At 32.2% G+C, this 24,410-nt stretch overlaps 2 protein-coding genes across 3 annotated transcripts in view; one reads left to right on the top strand and one right to left on the bottom strand.

The window, feature by feature from the left end:
* Positions 1–9,403, top strand: part of LOC126881619 (serine/threonine-protein phosphatase PGAM5, mitochondrial) — a 46,393-nt gene extending 36,990 nt beyond the window's left edge. For both annotated transcript variants that reach the window (XM_050645987.1, XM_050645986.1), the window contains exon 7: positions 2,908–9,403. In XM_050645987.1, coding sequence (XP_050501944.1) covers positions 2,908–3,058 — 151 coding nt within the window. In that variant the 3' untranslated portion in view covers positions 3,059–9,403. The remainder of the gene's footprint in view (positions 1–2,907) is intronic.
* Positions 9,404–21,075: 11,672 nt separating this feature from the next.
* Positions 21,076–23,422, bottom strand: LOC126881618 (PR domain zinc finger protein 5-like). The gene has a single exon (XM_050645985.1). The coding sequence runs from the start codon at positions 23,278–23,280 to the stop codon at positions 22,192–22,194; it is 1,089 nt and encodes a 362-aa protein (XP_050501942.1). The 5' UTR covers positions 23,281–23,422; the 3' UTR covers positions 21,076–22,191.
* Positions 23,423–24,410: the final 988 nt, after the last annotated feature.

Raw genomic sequence — 24,410 nt, 5'->3', positions numbered from 1 at the left:
ACTGACCTCAACTCCCCTACAGAATTCAATAGCCTTTGTTAATGTTAGTTTTGGTTCTCTTAGTAGTTTTTCTTGGGTATTTTTGTCCCATATACTCATTACTATTCTATCTCTTACCATTTCATCTTGGTCTTGGTAACTAGTAGTTTTTACTACCTTTCTCAGCTCTGTGAGAAAGTTGTCAAATGTTTGGCCTTTGACTTGCATTACACTATTGAACTTAAATCGTTAAAATATTAAATTAGCAGTCGGCGAGCAGTAATCTTCGAATTTCTTTATGATTGATTCTAGTTTTTTCCCTTCCTCTTCTGTGTATGTAAAGCTATTGTGAAGTTCCAGTCCTTCATCGCCGACAAGGTTCAAGAATACGGCTATCTTCTGTGCTTCTGGCTTATCCAGCAATCCTGTGGCTGTCAAGAATAACTCAAACTTTTGTGAAAATCTTTTCCAGTTTGCCGCTGTATTTCCATCTAGGGTCAACGGTTCAGGAGGTCGACACAAATTCTCCATATTAGTCACAAAATATAATCACAAAATGTATAAAACTAGTACATTTAGCCCGAATAAACACCTGACACCATGTAATATCCTGGTAAACCTGCCAGGGTATAAAGATGAATAAATAGAATATGTTTGATTCAAGACCTTTTATTGTGATCATTTTCATGACACATTCCCATGTTGACTGCCCCCTATAATGACAGGTTATGTTACCACCAGGCTCATGTCATGTTGGTTGCCCGACAGTGGCACCACATATATTACACCCTGTATTCGCGGTGTGCAAGTACTCGGAAGGGATACGCGAAACGATCGTGCGCGAATAGCGGAGAAATATTGTAACTTTCTTAAATAATTCATATTGTCAATAGAAATTGTCAAATTGACGTTTATTTCATACCTATTGTCTTTTAAGAAGAAAAATTAAATATTGCTCCACAATATTGATATGATATGCAATTATTATATAAAGGTAAATTTAATTAATTGTATTTTGCTTGCAGTACTGCATTTTAATAACTAATTTTATTTACTACATACAATTGTTTACGTTTTAATAACATAACCTAAATCTTATTTTTTCTTCTTATTATTTTTTTGGATTATGGCCTTGACAATTATCCAGTAACCAGGACCATATGATTGGCCAATATAATTAAAAGTGCGAATAAAAGTGCAGAGCGTAGAAACCAGGTGTCGCTTTTCCGAACTTGCACGGTCCCAATATCGGAGATTTTATTAACAAATCATTAACATTTGATTTTTAAAATAATCAAAATTTAGACAAAACGTAACACATCGACTTTTCGATCCGTAGCTTCTCCTCAACAGAATTAGTCACAGGATACTAGAAAATGTCCCTATTGAACAAGCTGGCTTCCGCCCTCATCGAAGCTGTACGGACCAAGTGCTGTCATTAACAACTTTTATAGAAGCTAGTTTTAAAAAGAAACAAAAGACAGCAACAGTATTTATAGATCTAACAGCAGCATATGATACTGTTTGGAGACAGGGATTAATATATAAACTGGCCCGCATTATCCCCTGCAGAAAGATAATTAACCTCATTGACAACATGCTGACCAACAGAGCCTTCCAGGTTATAATGGGAAAGGAGACGAGTAGACAGATGAAACTTAACAATGGTCTTCCACAGGGTTCTGTCCTTGCCCCTTTACTTTTCAGCCTCTATATTGCTGACGTGCCTGAAACCGAATCTCGGAAGTTTGGATATGCTGACGACTGGACCCTTGCAACAAGCCACCAATCTTTAGAAACTACAGAAATCACTCTCACGAATGACTTATCCATCCTCAGCGAATACCTTAAGAAATGGAGACTACAGCCAAGTACTACAAAAACTGAAGTATCAGCTTTTCATCTAAACAACAAGTTGGCAAACAGAGAATTGCGAGTGTATTTTAATAACAAGCTGTTAAAACACAATAAATACCCGAAATACCTTGGGGTTACTCTAGACAGAACGCTCACATTCAGAGAACACCTGACGAAAATAGCAGCAAAATTGAAAACACGCAACAATATAATACAGAAACTCTGCGGCACTACATGGGGGTCCACAGCATCAACATTAAGATCCTCTGCTCTTGGCCTGATATATCCGGTGGCAGAATACTGTGCTCCAGTGTGGCTAAATAGCAGGCATACCCACCTGGTCGACACCCAACTAAACCGTACTATGCGTATGATAACAGGCACAATTAAGCCCACCCCTACAATGTGGCTACCTTAGTAATTGTTGCCTTAGTAATATAGCACCACCCAACCTACGCCGCGAACATGCATTGGTTAAAGAATATAACAAAATAATGGACAGTCGCCAGCTTCTAGTCCACAACGACATCCCCGATATTCTTGGAAACCGTCTCCGATCCAGGTTACCCCCTCTACAATCTGCTCAAGCGCTGCAGCAATCCAACTTTGACTTAAATACCCGATGGAGAGAAGATTGGGAGAGTAGGACAGATCCACATTACCATAGTCTACCGGACATCATAGGGAAACCTGGCGAATTTGAACGTCCCCGTAAGATTTGGGCAGCCCTTAATCGAATTCGAACAAACTGTGGAAGATGCGCCGACTCCCTCCACAGATGGGGTAAACTCCCCTCGCCTTATTGTGACTGCGGCGCTGCAAGACAGACGATCAGTCACATTGTTCAGGACTGCCCACGCAGAGCATACACAGGCGACCCTATAGACTTTGTAATGGCAACCGAAGGGTCAATCGAATATATAAAAAAATTGGACATCTGTTTGTGATGCATTGTATAATGCATAAATCTAAATATATTCTGTGATATACTTAAGCCATACGCTAAATAAATAAATTCGATCCGTTACAGCATGTATCTTAAAAATAAGTAATTCATTCTTTATTTTCCAGAGCCCTCCAGTTTCCTGCAGAGGCATGGCTGAGAATAGCCTTGAACCATGGTAGTATAACTTGGATCACCATCACACCAAGCGGTAGATGCATCCTTAGAATACTAGGAGACACAGGCCACATGCCCCCCAAGTTCATTACCAGCACATGATTAGACTATTATCACTGATTTGTTAAAAGTGTCACTAAATGAAACAACGCGTGCTGTGATTCAGCCATTGAAAACATTTGTGTCCCTTAAAGAGTTGTGTTGTGGCGGAATTGAACTGAGATTTGGTGTAAAACTGGTTTTTACTGTTAAAGTGACATTATTTTTAAAAGCTCGTGTCAGATTGTGCAAACCCTATTTTGTCTCAGATTTCCCTGCACAGTATCTGCAAAAATAAAAGATTTTTGTAGTTAACTTTGAATTATACAGACATTTTTGGTCGAGTGTTCAAATTTTTATATAAACGTAAGAACAGTATTAAAGAAATATCGAATGGACTGAAGATATATTCCAATATCAGACATAGTGGGTCGTATAGAGGCTCAAAATATTAGAGTCATCTGCTAAAATCGAAGGTTTTGCTTAAAAATTATCTAGAACAAAGCTATAAAATACAGGTACGTCTATATTTTATTGCATCACTTTACAAATTTTTCAAACGGCCTAAAATAAACCATTTTGAGTCTTAACCCTAGAGAAACTTCTTAGGGTAAAAGACAGAAAATATAATACGTTGTGAATATAAAAAAGAATGCCAATAGCAGAGGTGGGAAATTATCAATAGAAACTTATAAATTTACATTATATTGATAGTTTCCCACCTTTAGACATATCGGAGGAGTTTGGCAACTACCGCTGTAACAGTGCAAGTTTTAGTTGAAATATTCCTTCGATACGTCTAAAGGTGGGAAACTATGAATATAATGTAAATTTATAGGTTTCTATTGATAATTTCCCACCTCTACTGGCTCTTTCATCTCTTTTTATTTCGCAATGTATTATTTAGTTTTATAAAAAGGAAAGAATCCCTCTCATTGGCTGTATACATAATAAAAATTACTAAAGAAGTAAAAATCTTCCTTTGCAGATGGTATATAATTTATATAAAAATTTTTCTATAAAAGATCCAAGTTGGACTTAAAGTGGGTACATCACTGGTACGATACAAACAAACGTTTTCGGACTAATCAGTCCATCATCAGGTTAAAGTTTAAAATAAGTAAACCACTATATAAAAATGACAAAGTTAAATTTTGAATGTTAAAAAGTTAGGAAAAATTAAAACATGTGGTTATTTACTCCAGATCCAAAGTAGTTGAAACTAGTTACTGTGGTAGGTCGAATGACCTTACCAGTATAAAAAATAAGCCATTTCGGCTACATCGAGAGTGACAATAAGTCGATGTTACCAGATTTAAGTGTAATTAACCCAAATTGGAGTCTTCATTTTGGCTTCAAACTAAATGGTTATGTTGAAAACAGTAGGAAACGGACTGATTGAAATTTGACATTGAAAGACTATTGACAAGACCTTATAGGTAGGGAATTTTATGTATACAAAGTTATTTTATATTATAAGAATGTAAACGAATTCTAAAAGATTGAATTTAATTAACTATTAAATAAATGAATATGAATGAATCAGTTGTAAGTTAATAATAACCTAGAATTATTTATGATAATTCTATGACTATTGAAAGCGAAAATTTTGCCAACAAGGCAATGACTCACTTGTTCAAAAAGAAGAAAAGAATAAAGAAAAACAAGAAAATAAAAGAAATTTTTTAAGTAAGATGAATATACGGTAAAAGTACTCGTATTTTAAATATGGAGTTTTACATACAGTCATATGAGTACAGTACATATGAGTATATAAATTCAGGCAACCAGTTATACTCCTAATTTTATTCAATTCTGTCATTTTTAAACTAACTGAAATTCCATACCACAATAGTCAAACTCCATATTTAAGTATTAATACTTTTACCTTATATTCATCTTACTTAAAATTTTTCTTTTATTTTCTTCAGTTTTTCTTTATTCTTTTCTTCTTTTTGAACAAGTGACGTCATTACCTTGTTGGCAAAATTTTCGTTTTCAATAGTCACAGAGTTATCATAAATAATTCTAGGTTATTATTAATTTAAACTGATTCATTTTAACTTTGTCATTCTTATACAGTGGTTTACTTATTTTAGACTTTAACCTGATGATGGACTGATTAGTCCGAAAACGTTTGTTTGTATCGTACCAGTGATGTACCCACTTTAAGTCCAACTTGGATCTTTTATAGAAAATTTTTTTAAATAAATTATATACCATCTACAAAGGAAGATTTTTACTTCTTTAGTAATTATTATTTAGTTCTTAGTGCATTCATCACTATATAAAGCGTGTAGAACGTTGATCTATAAAGCATGTGTAAGACCAGTACTAAAACAATAGATGAAACTTCGCTTCCAGTAAGGTTGATAAGAACTACAGAAATGAAAATACTAAGAACCATAAGAATTTCTCTCAGATAGAATAAGAAAGAGGATACATTAAGAGAAACTGGAGTGCAGGCAGCGGTGAGATGGACACGAGCACGACGCACAGTCACGAAAACCTGGCCAAAATGCAAAAATTTAAGTTTATATATTCCGAGAAATTTTATGTGAATCTTGCTCTGTAGGTTTCGGAGGATCATAAACGGCCGTTGTGCGTAGAACAATACAAGCATATCACATATTTATATTAGTGTAAAGTTGGGATTGAACGAAAGCGGACCGAATAAAATTAAAGTGTTATAAATTGAGGCATTGTTAGGTGTTCGTTTAAAACTATAGACGTGTATTATTTTGTTATTTTATCTTTCTGTCCATTTCTTGAGGTAAGTGGAGTATTTCAATATACTTTTGAGATTCTTTTTCCTAACATAAACTTTATTTACAACATATTTACAAAATGATGGCAAGAATCTTGAATCGTTTTCTGTTTACCAAGTTGTAAAATGGGAAAAATAAAAAAGTCAGCTTTGGTCAGCAAATATTTTTTGCTTAATAAATAATTCAATATGTATATAAATATTCCTCAAGAAATTATCTGCAACAAGTTGCAAACTTAGCGGAATTCTTCATTTTAAAAAACTGTAACATGCTGGAGATTTTCTACATTAAGAGACTTTAATGTTATGGTCAGTTAATAAAGTAAGAACAAAATATGAAGCAGTTGATCCAGAAAATTTATAGTTTTGTTTTACACAAGAACCACAGTTTTTTGTTTTTTTTGCTTCTTCTTTTTTTTTTAATCTTTAAGTCATTTTTACCTTTATGTATAGGTCTATCTTTTTGTCTTCTTATTTTTATATTTCTTAATAATTTTGGTCGTGTGAGCCCAAAAATTTTGCCTTTTTTTAATAAAATACATAAACGATACTTTATATTAAGAAGCCAAAAATAGGTAGGTCAACTCTTAATACATCTTAATTGTTTTGTAAATGGATCCGATTAATTATAATTATTACCTACCAATGTGTGACTTCTTAACACAAAGTTTCGTTTATGCATTTCATTTTTAAAAAATTTAAATTTTTGGCTCACACGACCAAAATTATTAAAAAATATAAAAGTAAGGAAGCAAAAACAGGATTATACATAAGAGTAAAAGGACTTAAATATTAAGAAAAAGAAGAAAGCAAAAAAATAACAAAAAACGGCGGCTCTTGTGTAAAAAAACTGTAAATTTACTGGATCAGATGCTTCATATTTTGTTCTTACTTTATTAACTGACCATATAACATTAAAGTCTTTTCATGTACAAATTCTCCAGCATGTTTATATTTCTTTAAAATGAAAAATTCCGCTAAGAATGCATTTGGCTGCAGATGATTGTTTGAGGAATATTTAGTTTGAGGCCGTGGCCATGCCCATGTCCATGGGCATGGCCACGGCCCCCTAGCCTTTCTGTTGCTTTAAACTATAATATATTGTCATCCAAAGTATACAAAATGTAATGTGCAACATCTTCACGTCTGGCCCCTCCCCTAAAAAATTTTTAGATGGGCGCCGATGTATGATCTGCTTGTATTTTTCTACCCTTAACGGCCGTTTATGATTCTCAAAAACCTACAGAGCAAGGTTCATATAAAATTTCTCAGGGTATACCTATAAACTTAGATTTTTACATTTTGGCCAGGTTTTCGGCGAAATTCACCACTGTGCGACGCACAGTGGTTCCAAATGCTGAAAAGGTGGTCATGAACCTTTAAAAGCGTATATTGTTTATACATTTTGGAATTACTTTCGTTCTTAAAGGGTTTTTGGTATCGCTGACTACGAATCTGGTATTATTTTTTCTGAAAATCAAAATGGCGGATCCAACATGGTGGAGAGAAATTGAAAATATCAATAAAAAAGGAAAATTTTTTGTCAAATTTGGTAGGTTAAGGTCGCTGATAACAAATCTAACATTACTTTTTTTTTACAAAATGGCGGATCCAATATGGACGAAAGAAATTCGAAAATTTTATTTTAGCCGCATTTTTGTTTAAAATGTTATATTATAAATGACTTTTGAAACTGCTGATTACCAATACATTTTATTTATGAAGTACAATATTCAGAACCCATTACTTATGTACAACTGCCCATACATACTCAACAATCGCCAGAATCATGTAATATGCGTCATTTCCCACTTGTGTATTCAAACAACTGCCAGCAATGCATAGGCAGTTATAGGCAGCTAAACCAAAGTAATTCTGTATCTCCTTACTATATATTTTAAGACTAATAAACATTAGTCGCAGAATTATGCAGAATTTTGTACTTTTTGAATGCATCTTTACAAAATTTTAATAATTCAAGTATATTTTCACTATTTATGCATTAACAAATTTAAGGCATTTAATGTTAATAATTGTTGATTTAAGTTACATCTTACATTACTACATACTTAAAAAAGAAGTATCTGCTTTACAGCGATAAAATTGATAAACTGCAAAACGTTTTACAGCGTTTTAAATATGCGCGTTCTTTTTCACTTTCTCTGTCGGCCAAAATGACCCCGGACATGGCCCACTTGTTCCTGAGTTGTGAACCAGAATACATTCAGTTTGATCCTCATACCAGCGTTTTAGGACTCTACAATAGTATGAGAAAACAACTGTAAACATGAAAATCCCTAAATAGTGATTCCTTTTTTCGCCTCATGACCACGTTTTCAGCATTTGGAACCACTGTGCGACGCCTCGAATGGAGAGATCATATCGACATAATAGATCTACGAAGAATCGATCGCGAAATCGACAAAAAACAAACTCAATACTAGGAAGATTCCCCCGAAGAGGTGGTATGACAGCTGGACATTAACATCACAAGAGCTGGTATGTCAGCTGGACATTAACATCACAAGAGTTTATTGTTATTTCACAAAGTGTAACAGCTCAATAATATACATATAAATATAATATGTACTTTGCTGTTTATGTATAGTAGCTTCTTTTAAACAAAAAGTCAAATTTTATCAGGTGACTCTAACTTTATCACCCACTGCAGGTATTACAATCTTGATACCATATCACAGATATTAAAGATACTAGATTTATATTAAATTCAGAGTTTGTGAAATTTTCAGATTCACTTTTTTCATATACAATTGGAATGCTATTATTTTTCCTAAAGATATTTTCAAAAATTTATCTTTTGTTGATAACGAATGCTGTGAAATTCTTACTTTGTATAATCTTTATTATAATTTTAAGGCTCTTTTGTATGAAGATTTGTCTAAATATGTTTTGGACATAAGATCTTTAAAAACTTTGGAAAGTTGTACTTATTGGATATTCTCTAACATAATATATTCGCAAAAAGTGCGAGAAATTCAAGAATATAGCATGATCACCTTTCCAGCAGTATCGTAATATAGTGGTGGTGGGAGTATAGTGGTACCAGCTATCTAAAAGACTCGGTGCTATGGTTCGAGATGTGAAATTACATAAATAAGGGATCATTTCATAAAACAGGTATGTATATCTCTTGAATATTAATGACTCTCTGAGAAAGCTGGTACTACGATAACAGGCGAGTAGTACCTCGTCGTGTATTCGAGGATTATGATCTGTTCACGTGTAATGGTTTAAGCGTGCTTTTTCTTAAATGAGAATATATTATATTATAGTCTATTGCAGTGGTTCCCAACCTTTTATGTCTGGCGACCCACCTTCTGATATTTTTTCATATTCGCGACCCATCCCGCACCCATGATGATAGTTACACATATACATATACGTTATTCAGCTGCTGTAAGAGCCTCGCCGCGACCCACCTGAAATCCGCCCGCGACCCACTAGTGGGTCGCGACCCACCGGTTGGGAAACGCTGGTCCATTGCAATAAGTATGTCTTTAAATGTTTTTTTTAATATGTTTATATTTGTATAGTGCCAATGTTTTGTTATTTAAAATTTACTATTTTCTTTGGCGAATGACCCTGTAAAAATGTTAGAATAAAGACAAGCTAGTATGTTATTTATAATGTAGTTTTTTTAAGAGGATGGGTACGTATTTTCGGCTGCAATGTTATTCAAATGGGGATTCATTTTTTTTTTCGAATCCTGAGAAAACTAATAAGTATTTTGGAAAAATTTAAACGCATAATTACGTTATTAGAGAGGGCCGAAAATCACTGATAATGTTTATTTTAATAAGTTCCAGGGGTAAAAAACTAAGAGAAAATTTAGTGTGATTTTTAATTTCAAATGTTTCATTCAAAATAAAGTTTTTATTTATTCTAAGGGACTTTCGGCCCTCGGTAATAACTTAGTCTTTTATTCTGCGTTTAAATTTTTCAAAAATATTTATTGGTTTTTTCAGGATTCGAAAAAAATGAACACAATGTCTGTGGTAATATTTTCCAAATCTATCTTTGTCTTACAACGCACTCAGTCGAATATAATATTGTCAGCATATTGTCAGTCAGACAGTGACAATTTTAAATATTTGACATGGAATCGGGAATATTTTGAGTTGTTGATTAAATAATATTGATATATAGTGTATTTGATAAATCACTTTTCCTCTTTTCTCGATTGATTATTAGTTTTTGTTGTACATATAAATTATTACAATTACTGAATACATACATACTTAGTGAAAAAATTATCAGTAGTAATTGCACAAGAGCTCTGAAATTATTGAATTTTTCCCGAGTGACACTTTGACAGTTTTAATTTCACGAGCCGAAGGCGAGTGAAATTATGTCGAAAGTGTCACGAGAGCAACAATTCTATATTAATTTCAGAGGTCAAGTGCAATTTGTTGCGATTATTTCATGAATAAAACTGTTCAAAACCAAAATTTTATTGTAATTTATTTATGTAAGTACCATTAAACACACAGTTTTTATAAATATTTGACGATTGAAAGTCATCACTTTTATAATTTTTAAAACATATTTATTGTCATTAATGTCACTGAATGTATTTTTTCGTAGCAACGAAGGGCATCTGACGTAATATACTTAACGACGGGAGATTATCAAAAATTATTGATTTAATTCAGATTTCTGTAGCGTTCTATTGGTCAGAATCTCCTATGAATGAAATAATCAGTAGTAATTGCACAAGGGCTCTAAAATTATATATTAATTTTAGAGTTCGAGTGCAATTTGTTGCGATTATTTCATGAATAAAACTGTTCAAAACCAAAATTTTATTGTAATTTATTTATGTAAGTACAAATTAGTACAATTAAACACAAAGTTTTTATAAATATTTGACGATTGAAAGTCATCACTTTTATAATTTTTAAAACATTAATTGTCATTAATGTCACTGAATGTATTTTTTCGTAGCAACGAAGGGCATCTGACGTAATATACTTAACGACGGGCAATTATCAAAAATTATCGATTTAATTCAGATTTCTGTAGCTTTCTATTGGTCAGAATCTCCTATGAATGAAATAATCAGTAGTAATTGCACAAGAGCTCTAAAATTCTATATTAATTTTAGAGATCGAGTGCAATTTTTTGCGATTATTTCATGAATAAAACTGTTCAAAACCAAAATTTTATTGTAATTTATTTATGTAAGTATAATTTAATACTGTTAAACACACAGTTGATATAAAATATTTTACGGTTGAAAGTCATCACTTTTATAACTTTTAAAACATTAATTGTCGTTAATGTCACTGAATGTATTTTTTCGTAGCAACGAAGGGCATCTGACGTAATATACTTGACGACGGGATATTATCAGTAGTAATTGCACAAGAGCTCTAAAATTATTGAATTTTTCCCGAGTGACACTTTGACAGTTTTAATTTCACGAGCCTAAGGCGAGTGAAATTATGTCAAAGTGTCACGAGGGCAAAAATTCTATATTAATTTTAGAGATCGAGTGCAATTTGTTGCGATTATTTCATGATGAATAAAACTGTTCAAAACCAAAATTTTATTGTAATTTATGTAAGTACAAATTAGTACAATTAAACACACAGTTGTTATAAATATGTATTTGACGGTTGAAAGTCATCACTTTTATAATTTTTAAAACATTTGTCATTAATGTCACTGATAGTATTTTTTCGTAGCAACGAAGGGCATCTGACGTAATATACTTAACGACGGGCAATTATCAAAAATTATCGATTTAATTTAGATTTCTGTAGCTTTTTCTATTGGTCAGAATCTCCTATGAATGAAATAATCAAAAATTATCACCTTAATTTGCATTTCTGTAGCTTTCTATTGGTCAGAATCTCCTATGAATGAAATAATCACATTTATTAACTGAATTAATAATTTTCAATTATACAAATAACAGTTATCCAAGAACATTCAAAAGCCATCTCTTTAAATTAATGATGACATTTTCAAGTAGAATGACATTCTAGTAATGTTTACATATCCATACCAGTGTTAATTTTATTACACGTAATTTACCGAGCAAAGACAGAAACAGTAGGGATAGCCGTAGAATATTTGCGAATTATGTACCGATAGCCTTAAGCAATAGAAAATCACGGACTACACAGGGTGTTTCATTAATAATTGTCCATATAATAACTGGAGAAACCTTGGCACAAAATACGAAGATTTAACCTAAAACACTTAAATAAAATGTGGTTCCTTACTGAGTTACAGGGTGTTTTATCTAAAAATTTAAAAATTATTTTTGCTCAGAATTTTAAAACTATTCGACGTATCCTTTTCATACTTGGCAGGAAGTATAGGTATTGTACAAACTACTAAATTATGTTAAACAAACGTTTCTGGCTATTACCAGAGGCGTACGACGGGGGAAAGTGAATGGTTGACCCTTTCCAAATTCTACGCCACTGGCGGAATTGCTATTTTAGTTCAATTTTTGGATTCTTCAATACTTTCTATGAAAATATTATACCCTTTATTCGTAACGATAAAGTCATTAATTTTCGAGATATTTGAAGTTAAAAATGAAACGACACGGTTATTTTGATTAATGTATTGTGTCGCTTCATTTTTAATTTCAAATATCTGGAAAACCAATCAGTTTATCGTTACGAATGAAGAGTATATTATTTATATAAAAAGTATTGGAAAATCAAAAAATTACACTAAAATAGCAATTTCGTCAGTGGCGTAGAATTTGGGAACGGTCAACCAGCCACTATCCCCTGTCGTACGCCTCTGGAAGTAGCTAGAAACGTTTGTTTATCTTAATTTAGTAGGGTGTACAGTACCTACACTTTCTGCCAAGGATGATAAGGATACGCCAAATGGTTTTAAAGTACTGGGTACAAACAATTTTTAAATTTTAATCATATGAATCATATCGTAAATTAATCAAAATAACTGGGCCGTTTCATATTTAACTTCAAATATCTCGAAAACTAATGACTTGATCGTTACGAATGAAGAGTACATTATGTACGTTGAAAGTATTGGAGAATCTAAAAATGGCAATAAAATAGTAATTCCTCCAGTGGCGTAGAATTTGAGACGAGTCAACCATTCACTATCCCCTGCCGTACGCCTCTGGTAGTAGCTATAAACGTTTGTTTATCATAATTTAGTAGGGTTTATAGTAGTCGCACTTTCTGACAAGTATGAAAAGGTTACGTCGAATAGTTTAAAAATGCTGAGCAAAAATAGTTTTTAAATTTTTAGATAAAACACCCTGTAACTCAGTAAGGAACCACATTTTATTCAAGCGTTTTAGGTTAAATCCTCGTATTTTGTGCTAAGGTTTCTCCAGTTACTATATGGACAATTATTAATGAAACACCCTGTATAACACATAAACAATGAATGTAGAAAGTCGGACAAAATTTCTCAGAAAAAGTCGATAAACGACTTCGACAAGGATACTGCCTGTTATCAACCTTATTTAAACTTTATGTAAATGTAGATGAATCACTAAAAAAACTGTATCCATAGCCTTTTGTCTGTCCACGATCAAATAATTTTAAGGGCAAAACCAGACGGGCCACTCTGCATCCATAGAGTGGCTGAAACAGGCGATTTTCTAGCGCCGGCGACTACCCTGCGAAGTGGATCGTTTGGAAGGGTGCGGCGTTTTATGTAATGAATGAGAAAAAAAGTAAGTTTGTTCAAATGATTAAAAACTTGCCTGCTAATAATTTTTTTAAAAAGTGTGTTCGTCAAAGTCAGTGTTTATAATGTCCATAGTTTTAAATATTTTATAAAATTTCAACTCTTTTGAAAAAATACCAATAAACTCCATGAATGGAATTAAGAAAAACCAGACAAAAGCACTTATATCACACAAAAAAGCACATAAAAATCAACCAGCAAATCTGGTATCCTACAGCCGTAAAATAGTTTGATATAATTTTCAATACAAAAAACACACAAATAGTAAGATTCCCAACCTTACAACTGCGTGAAAGAGGTTCTGTTTTAAGGAGATGATGACATTAAATATATCTAAACATGTTAACTTGCAACCCCCTTTTAACTGATTCTTATCGTTTTGTTTTCTACAACAAATAATAAAACCTTTTTTGGCCTAGGATGAGACCACACTATTTAACATAAATAAACAAACAATATTGTGAGTTCAAGGATGAAGTTAGTTTTCAATCCTAATAGCAAAATTAATAATATTGAAAATATTAAAAATACTACTAAAAGATTTTTAAATTGAAAACTTATTGGTATATTTCCCTGGTGACACCTCCAAGGCTTCTACAGTTTGCAAGCCAAATGGATGCTGCAGTGAAGACAAAGGGAAGGAATTCTACACTATGGAATTCATATCCCCCGTCTGCAGCTCGGTAAAGTTCCAACGGAAAATGCACCTTATTACTCTACGGAGTAATACGACTAGAAAATAAAATAAAAATGTATACCATTTTTATTCAGTTGCAATGCGAAGGCAAAACAATCTTACTTTTCAATTAGAATACGGAGCGCAGTCCAGTCCTCTGAATCGCGATTTTCGGCTCTTATTGGAGCCTCATCGGAAAGAACGTAGGCACTGTTCTCCATACCCTAATTGACTAGCGTCGAGAGTTTCTCCCACTCATTGCAACCGAAGTGAAGGTATTAGGTGACTAGCGTCATCTGGCAATTGAAAGATGAAGTTACTTTTCAATCCTAATAGCAAAATTAATAATATTGAAAATATTAAAAATATTACTAAAAGATTTTTAAATTGAAAACCTATTGGTACATTTCCCTGGTGACACCTCCAAGGCTTCTACAATTTGCAAGCCAAATGAATGCTGCAGTGAAGACAAAGGGAAGGAATTCTACACTATGCAATTCACATCCCCCGTCTGCAGCTCGGTAAAGTTCCAACGGAAAATGCACCTACGGAGTAATACGACTATAAAATAAAAATGTATACCATTTTTATTCATGGTATGGTATGAAATGGTATACATTTTTATAATATTGTGAGTATTTGTTTTGTTCAGTTCAATGATGGATTCAGACGAGGAAGGTCTCCTTCCTCGTCAAAATGTATAATAAAATGTAAATGTAAATAGAGAAAATATTGCTTACCGGATTTATTCTTTTCGATAGGGCTACCTTCTTTAAAATCAGGAACAAATAATTCAAAGATCTCGTCCCATGCTTTTCCTTTCAATGCCCTATAACTCTACCCTCGGGTTCTTGTATGCCGTATAGCCGGTCTGTTTTGTACTTCAATTAAAAATCTTTCGGAATCAAAATTCATTTTACGTGCTCACCGTGTAAACTCTCGTCAATATCTGTGGCAGCTACAAAAGTGGTCCGTCTGGATGGGTTTTGCCACTAGTGGGCGCTACTAGCAGTGATGCTCGGCGACAGTCGCTCATCTGGGGTGTAACGTCCACTTCACATAAGAACACACGGCCGTCATCGGAAGCTGCTTTGTGGATCCACAGAGGTCCGTCTGTTTTTGCCCTAACAGAAGACAACGACGACCTTTTAACCTGTTATATAATATAAGAAAAGGATTGTTTATTGTTTACATATGTATGTGAGTCGACCCTCTCACACCTGTTATTACAAAATATCTGAACTGACAAACCCTAAACACCACGTTATCGTCATAAAAATAATGAGTAGACTTTTAATATCAATTAACGCCTTCCCGTAGCATCTGTCCCGTCAAAAACAAATAATTGAAGCGACCCTCTGACACCTGCATATAAAAGTTAGCCCAAAAGTACTAGTTTATGCTAAGTAACGTAGGTTAAAATTCCTTTTATGATAAGAAACAATTCGAGCCGTACCTCTGTATTTTTGTTGTACTATTTTCACCAAAGGGTTCTTAATAGTCGATTATAAAAAACGTTTTATACCTTTCAATTTACAAATTCAAAACGATAACAAAGATAGTTATTCCTCCCCTTCGTTAAAATTAGTATAAATTGTTGTTAATTACCTATCATTGTCAAACCAAGAAAACCATTGTCGAAAATGGAAGTATACAAACTGATAAGTCTGATACCAACAATGATTGACAGGCTTCAGCAATCATGGAAAAGGAAAAATTAAAAAGAATATCAGAAACACGGCAGTTACCCAATTGGATCCCATTAACCCAATACGGATTTTTGACTCTAAAAACTAAATAATTCAACAGTGTCACAGATTCTAAATAAAATCAAAGTAAGCGAAAAATGTGTAACTACTAAAAAAAGTTTGGTACACAAAATTTCTGTACAAATTCAAATGGTGATGAATTATCTGTTTAACATAAATAAGTGACTACGGGGTACCACCAGCATACTGGACCATTCCTTTATCTTTTAAATACTGCCGAAATTCGTCCAAATATGACACACTAACAACATCCACAGATGACACTATAATTTTGTCCTCAAAAAGTGATCCAACAAGAGCCACTGAAAAACTATTTGGAAATCATCTCGCCTACTGCAGTATTGGCTAGAAAAGATAGATATAGAATTGCTATTATATCTAGGAAGTTGATATTAGTTTTCATACCAAACGGTGCACCCCAATTTTTGGAATAGGGCTTTTCATTTGTTTTGGGCACTTGTCGTATATGTCCTATATTAATATTATCTGACAAGTTCCCGAAACAAATGAGAAGCGTTGAAAAGCCCAATAAAAATTGGTAAAAACCATAGATTTAAGGTAAAAACGCCATTTGGGAAAAATAGTTTTTACCACATCCTCGAAGTCTACAGTTGAGTCCGCGAGTCTTTACCCGTGCGTCATCATTTAAAGCATACGAAATAAGTCGGAAATCTATTTCACGCCTGACAGAAAGTGGCTACTGTTCCGATTACGGGTTTTATTATAAAATTTGACGTTATCAAATATATAGAATGTCAAATGTAAGTTTTGCTTCAAAATTTTTGTGCAGAATTACAGCTACATTTGAAGTAGTTTAATAAATTCTTTTATTATTATTATTATTATTGATTAATAAATAAATAAACAATTTATAAAAAAAATCAATAACATATTTTATTTTTGTTATTTTATTCACTTTGACGAAAATCTAAACACAATCATTTCTTTACTGTGTGAATGACGTTACCTTTGTATGTTTTAAATATTAATTGCCAAAATATAATTATTTACCTTAAAATTTCAAAGCCCAATATCAAATTAGTTGTGAGAACAATTGTTTGTGTAAAATAAAGAAACTTCAAAACGCAAAAATTCGACAAAAACCGCAAAAAATTCAACTGACTGACAGCCACAAAAGTAAACAAAGCAGAAACGTCAAACAAATTGTGCTTAAAATTTGAAAACATACCGAATCGTCTTTTTTTGTACCTATCTCTTTTCAATGTACTGAGTCTAGATGGTTCATAAAAATAACATGTGTTTTAACTTAATAACAAACGGCAGCTGGTTTGTCATGAGTTTCATGCGTGGAAGAGAATGATGTTAGATAAAAAGTATGTGTTTTATCTCGCCAGGTATTAATGACGCACGGGTAAAGACTCGCGGACTCAACTGTATTTATTACTATTAAAAAATAAAACTCCATTCTCCTTTTATATTTTATTATAACCTAAAAGCTAATAAATACAGTACTAACTAACAACTATAACAATAACCTCATACACTCCATAGAAGAATAATAATTGTTAAACAGATTTAATAAAAGGCACATTAGGTATAGAAACTTTCTAAAGACAAGGGGATATTATCCCATAATTATGAAAAATAAAAACTTAACATTTCCGCTTGGAATTTGGATTTGACAGCAAACATATTTTTAGTATAAATAGGCATACAACAAACTATATTCATTTCCGAGAACGAATCTAATATACACAAGAGAACTGTTTTCATTTTTTATGTAGGCGATCTGCCCATTCTGAATTTTTGCAGTATTTTGGACTCTTCTTTCTTCATTATTTCTCTTCTTATATCTTCGTATATCACCCATCTTCAGTTTGCCATGTAACGGACAAAATCATGGAGGATTACAAATGAGCTATTTATCAAGAATTCAATAACATCTTTAAAACAAAATATAAATATAAAAAATTATTTAGAGCTAAAGAAAACAAGATTACTACATTTACAAAATGAAAAAGAAATGGGAGACCAAGTGTAAATAGTTTAGCTCCCTACAAAAATAACTAACTTTGCCAGAATTCTAAATGAGCTAAATGATATTTTTCTGTTATCTTCTTCAGTTACATGACAACAAATGTATTCTGCAACTATTTCACAGAATAGGAAACCATTATATGGACATTTGTGTTTTTTTTGCTTTATATAGTAAGGCACCAACATACATCACAATAACAATAATTATTTAGATCAACTTACTACAATAAATAACTTGGAAAAGTTTACAAAATCAAATATTAACATAACCATCATAAAAACAACCAAAAAATACATTTCTAATAAAGTATTTAAATATGAAAGATATTCATTTAACCTTACAGTGTGCGCTCTTTCGTAAATTTGACAAAAAAAAAAGTATGTGATTGTATTCACCACTCATACCATACAGAATTATGGTATTTAATGTGCATTAAAATAATAATATTTAAAAATGTGCATTTAGCTTTTGGGTTTGTGAGGTTCTGTGTGTTCCTAAACTAATAACGTATCGGGAGTATGCATAAGTACAGTAAAACCTATTTATCTGCAACCGTGAGGAGAAGACACAACAGCTGCTCGTTGATGCGGTGTAAGTGACCTTGAGGGTTTCAGTTAAATCTGTTCAGTATATTTGATATCTACAAAATTTAAATTATTCATAAAATTTAAGACACTTGCTGTTTAATGTAAGTAGGCATATTAGTAATATTCTTGTAACTTTTTTCTTTATGAATAAGAATTGATTAATGAAAATCAAACAAACAGTGGAGTGATAGTGTAGACATGATGTGTGCTGTTTACTCAGCCTCTAGAATAACAAAGAAATAGCCATATATTTATACTTTTCTACAGTCTGAAATGGAAAAAGGGCCTGTCCAGCAGCAGATCCTAAATAATGAAGTGTTTCCCTGAAAAATTTGTCAGGCCAACCCTCAGACAGTTACTTCAATATATAGAATATATTATAGCTTCAGAACAATTTCAAGTTATAAGTGCTTTCTTCAAGATGACTTATGGCGGGGAGGTTGAACCTACTGAAGGAGAACAAAATAGAAACCTTTCAAAGCTTGGTGTGTGTGCCGGCACTGTAATGGAGAAGAAAGGTCCTTAGGTTCAATGTATGCATATGCAGTCATGTCTGTGAATGTGTTTTTACATTCAAGGACATAATTTTTTACAAAAAGATGTAAACATTTATGACAAGTGCATGCTCACAAAAAAATTAAAGTATATGCCCACTGGAAGGTTAAATAACAATTCTAAATTACATATATAAAATATTTAAAATAAATAATACAGGTTAAAATGAATAGATGAGCAATAATGCTGGTATTTTATAACAGAAGTTTTATGCAGAATATGCAATAAAGAGACAACATAAAAATCTACATACAGTAGAACCCCGAAAATCCGAACTAATTGGGGGGACAGCCTGTTCGGATTCCGAAAAGTTCAGATTAACCGAAAGTTAGCCTAACTAGTAATTCAAAGCTTTCATTTTCGTTGATTTTGAGCCATAAAACGTTCTTGTAAGACTGTGGACAATATTTTTGGACTAAAGTTGACTATGAGAGAATGGAAGTAAGTCTATGTTTAACCTGTATAAGTAAGTCTGGCTAATTGGTTTATGCCAATAAAAAAACTTTATAAGCACTACATATATTAGGTAAAGTATGTCTTCATTTTTAACAAATTTTAAATGTCGAAGTTCTATTAATCCTACATTATTCAATCTGCTAGTTTTACTCTGTATAATAAACATGTTTTTAAGTTTTTGTCTTGAATTTTTTAATTTTTTTCACTTTCCGTTGGTTCGGATTTGCCGAACATTCGGATTAGCAGGGTTCGGATTAGTAGGGTTCGGATTTGCAAAGTTCTACTGTATTTAATTAATCAATACTGACACACAACTGTATGATTATTGATCTTCATATAAAAAAAGTAGTTTATCCTGAAACAGAACCATAATACCAAAAAGTATAAAAACAGAGACTAGAATGGGAAGAGACTAAATGGATGCAAAAATAAGATCACATTATAAAGCAAATAGAGTAGCAGAAAAAACAAAAATCAGACTATATACAGAGAGAGTCTGTAAAGTGGAATAAATTCAATATCTCAAATACTAATTGTTTTTTTGGAAAATGCTCAGACCCGTCGATTAGTATTTCAAATTGTCCTTTTTGACATTCAATAATAATGTATACAGGGTGTCCCAATTTAGAGATATGACGTAATCGTCGATTTTCTTAAATGGCAACACTGTCATTTTGATAGCTAATTTGATAGGGTTTGTAAAGTTATACATAACTGCAAAATATCAAATTTTTATTCTCTACCATTTACAAGATAATAGAAAATAACAAAGTTATATCTGTAATTTGGAATATATTCAATAATTAAAATACTAACTGTTTTTTTGAAAAATTCTCAGACCCGTCGATTAGTATATCAAATTGTCCTTTTTGACATATAATAATAATGTATACAGGGTGTCCCAATTTAGAGATATGACGTCATCGTTGATTTTCTTAAATGGCAACACTGTCATTTTGATAGCTATTTTGATAGGGTGTGTAAAGTTATACACAACTGCAAAATTTCAAATTTGTATTCTCTACCATTTAGATGATAATAAAAAATAACAAAGTTATGAAAAAGAAGTAATCAACTAATAATTGAATTTAATTATTTCAATAAATTAAGCAAAAACTCATAATGTTGCCCTCAATTATTGTCAAATTGTCAATGGGCAACGTTATGAGCATTTTCTTAATTGAAATAAATAAATTCAATTATTATTTTATTACTTTTTGTTCTTCATAACTTTGTTATTTTTTATTATCTTGTAAATGGTAGGGAATAAAAATTTGAAATTTTTCAGATGTGTATAACTTTACACATGCTATCAAAATAGCTATCAAAATGATAGTGTTGCCATTTAAGAAAATCAACGATGACGTCATATCTCTAAATTGGGACATCCTGTATACATTATTATTATATGTCAAAAATGACAATTTGATATACTAATCGACGGGTCTGAGCATTTTTCAAAAAAACAGTTAGTATTTTAATTATTGAATAAATTCCAAATTACAGATATAACTTTGTTATTTTCTCTTATCTTGTAAATGGTAGAGAATAAAAATTTGATATTTTGCAGTTATGTATAACTTTACAAACCCTATCAAATTAGCTATCAAAATGACAGTGTTGCCATTTAAGAAAATCGACGATGACGTCATCTCTAAATTGGGACACCCTGTATACATTTTTATTGAATGTCAAAAAGGACAATTTGAAATACTAATCGACGGGTCTGAGCATTTTCCAAAAAAACAATTAGTATTTGAGATATTGAATTTATTCCACTTTACAGACTCTCTCTGTATAGTAGTATAAATTACTTCTTGATGCAACTTTAAAAAAAGGTTATACATATAAGTATTATAAAAATTACATAAAGAATAAGAAAAATAAGTTATAAAAAGGTAGCCAACAGGTGAAATACTTTGAGTAAAAAAATGATCATTCGAATATAGAAAAAACCTTAAAAAGAAAATAAATAAATGGAGATAAAGTACCAAAACTTGAAATAGATAGAAGAAAAATATTAAATAATATACACTCACTGGAAGATTTTTGCACCAGTTTGTAGGTACCTATATGTATTGGTATCGTTTGGTATTATTACAGTAAGACAAAAATTTTGCTTGCATGGCATTATACAGGGGTGAATGGAAGCGTTGTATTTTCTCATAACTTAAAAAAATTTTGTGGAAAAATGGAAGAGCTGATTTTGTTTCATAGTCCTGTCATATTATCCCCGAGGCATCATAAAATTTTTGTTTTTTGAATTATCCAAATATCTCTTTTCTTGTAAGAGCTGTACCATTTTTTGTAAATAAAAACAATGATAGACTCATAAAATAGAGGTTGGATTTTCGACTGTATTTTGGGTAGAAAATGAAAATTAATCTATTCTAGTTGAGAAATAGGAAACGTTACAAGATATAGGAAAAAGAACACAAAAATAAACCAAACTCTATAAAATTGAGTGAATTTTGATGAAAACTAAAATAATCAACAAACCTAAAGAAAAAAAATGTAAACGTGGCATAAAAATACAACAGTCAACTTGCTTTTAACCCTTTCCATGCCAATGACATTGTTAGACAGTGAAAGGGTTAATAAGCTACACAAAAAAGAAAATCTCCAATGTGTTACTAATCATGAAAGATAATCAAATATTCACTGCCTTGACTTCTTATTCATCTATCAAAATATCTTCAGTTGGTTTATCATTATTCACGTTTTCTTGCAGAGCTTGAAGTTCAGCATAGGTAAGCACATGCCTTTTTTCATGTGCTTTCATATGGTCAAGCCTTCTGAATCTTTTCTTGCAGATTCTACATTGGAAAGACATACTGGGAGCATGAACTAGTAAATGTCTAATAAAAATGGATCTGAAGTTTTTCGTTTTCACTGGCTGTTCACATATAGGGCAAAATGATCTATCAGGGTAATCAAAGTATTTTTGGATTTCATGTACTGGTAGCGTCTGTTTTGCTGCGGTGTGAAGTTCTCGTTTATGTTTTAAAAGCTCCATTGGATTGTCGGCTATAAACTCGCAATATTTACACTTGGTGTCTGAAGGTACCTTAGGAGTATCATCTTCGGAATCTATTTCATCATAATCGTAAATGGAGATATCATACTTGGGTTGTTTGGGCATAGGTTCTTCACTGATTTCTGTTGTACGAGATACATCACTAAGCTTCTCACTCCCTGTATATGGAGACTGACACCTTGGATTATCACTTTCTTTGGTTCTTATATTTATTAATTCTTTATCTCTCAGGTTATTCTTTTTACATTGGTTCATGTGTGATTTGCATGTATTCTCGCTAGGAAAAACTATACTGCAATTTCGACATGGATATAATGAGTTCCCGTTGGGAGATACATTTGTGCTGTCATCTTGTACAGGAATAGTTTCTGTTACAGTTTCAGAGGTGCCATTAATCCTAACATTTGATATTATATGAAAATTACTATTGGAACACTTTTCCTTATGGTTTATATACTCTCTTTCCAAAGAAAATATTTTATAGCATAGTTGGCATGAATATAATACTGATTTCTGAACAGCATTGGAATCTTCTACAAAATTCTTATCAGTTTTGTTGATATTTACTTTCTTTACATCTTCAGTTACTTTTATTTCATCACAAATTACGTTAAGCTTTTCAGTATTATATTTTTGGGATAAGTTTTTAGAGATTGTTACATTTTCATTTTTGTTTTCGTCCAGAGATTTTTTCTTCCGATTGTTTCGTTTCTTTCTAGGTGCCATATTTTCCCCCTTGATACAAGATCACTACAGTTTCATCTTAAAATTAACAATCAACCAAAAACCAAACTAAAATAAAATAGTAAATAAATGTTAAAACAAAACTTCAAAACTAAACAACAATGACAGCTTATTCCAAACGTCAACTGTCGTCAACGTCAAACGTCAAATACGACTTTAATCTTCTTTTTCGTAAATGAACCATAGAGGTATATATTGACATAGAGAGAGCCTACCTTCCGCGCTTCCTGTCGACAAGATCTCATGGACTGGTTTGCTGCATCTCTTTCTAACACATTGTATCGAAAATCTATGATGACATTCAGTGTGAATATAGGCACGGAAGAGGAGGACAACTGTAGCAGCTTTACTATGTGTAAGAGTGAAACAGCGCCAATCCAAATAAAAAAGATGGTGTCGTCACTTCGCTCTGAATGACACTCTCTCTATGCTAATATATAACTCTATGAAATGAACTACAGAAGTTTTGGCCTTGTACACATAAGAATTCTAGCTAGTTTTATTAGGTAACTAAAATATTTTTATCCAAAAATTGAGAAATTTTACGCTGTGTCTAGGTACACGCTAACGTGTACGCAAATAAAAAAGTTAGGTACACGCGAATTTAAACTTCATCAAGCCAGTGACGTCATTATTTAGCGTGCGCAGTGACTGTATATTTTGGTACACGGTATTTTGATATGTTTAGTGTTTGTTTGATAGAAAAATGTTTGTTATTAAGGGAAGGGGAAGGGAAGCAGAACTATTCAGATGTTTCAAACTTAACTGTAATAAATCAATGTGTATAGTATAAAATTATATATTCAGGTTAGCAAAATAAATATTTAGTTGACATGACATGTACAAAATACTGATAAACCAATGCTGTTGTGTTTATTTATATTTATACAGGGAAGTTGAACTTGTTACGATTTTCATAGAAAATTGGTTATAACTTTGTAAATACCCTGTATAACATAATAAACCTTTATATTTTTGTGATGGGGACGTTAAGAAGATTTCGAACATAAAATAAATTATAGGGTGCTCCATTTAAAAAACCATAAGTTTGGTCTGCCACTAAATCAATCACCCTGTGTATTTTATCTTAATTCTTCTGCTACCCTACGAAT

Source organism: Diabrotica virgifera, chromosome 3 (genome assembly GCF_917563875.1).
Source record: "Diabrotica virgifera virgifera chromosome 3, PGI_DIABVI_V3a".
NCBI lineage: Eukaryota > Metazoa > Arthropoda > Insecta > Coleoptera > Chrysomelidae > Diabrotica > Diabrotica virgifera.
This window is presented reverse-complemented; position numbering and strand designations above follow the sequence as displayed.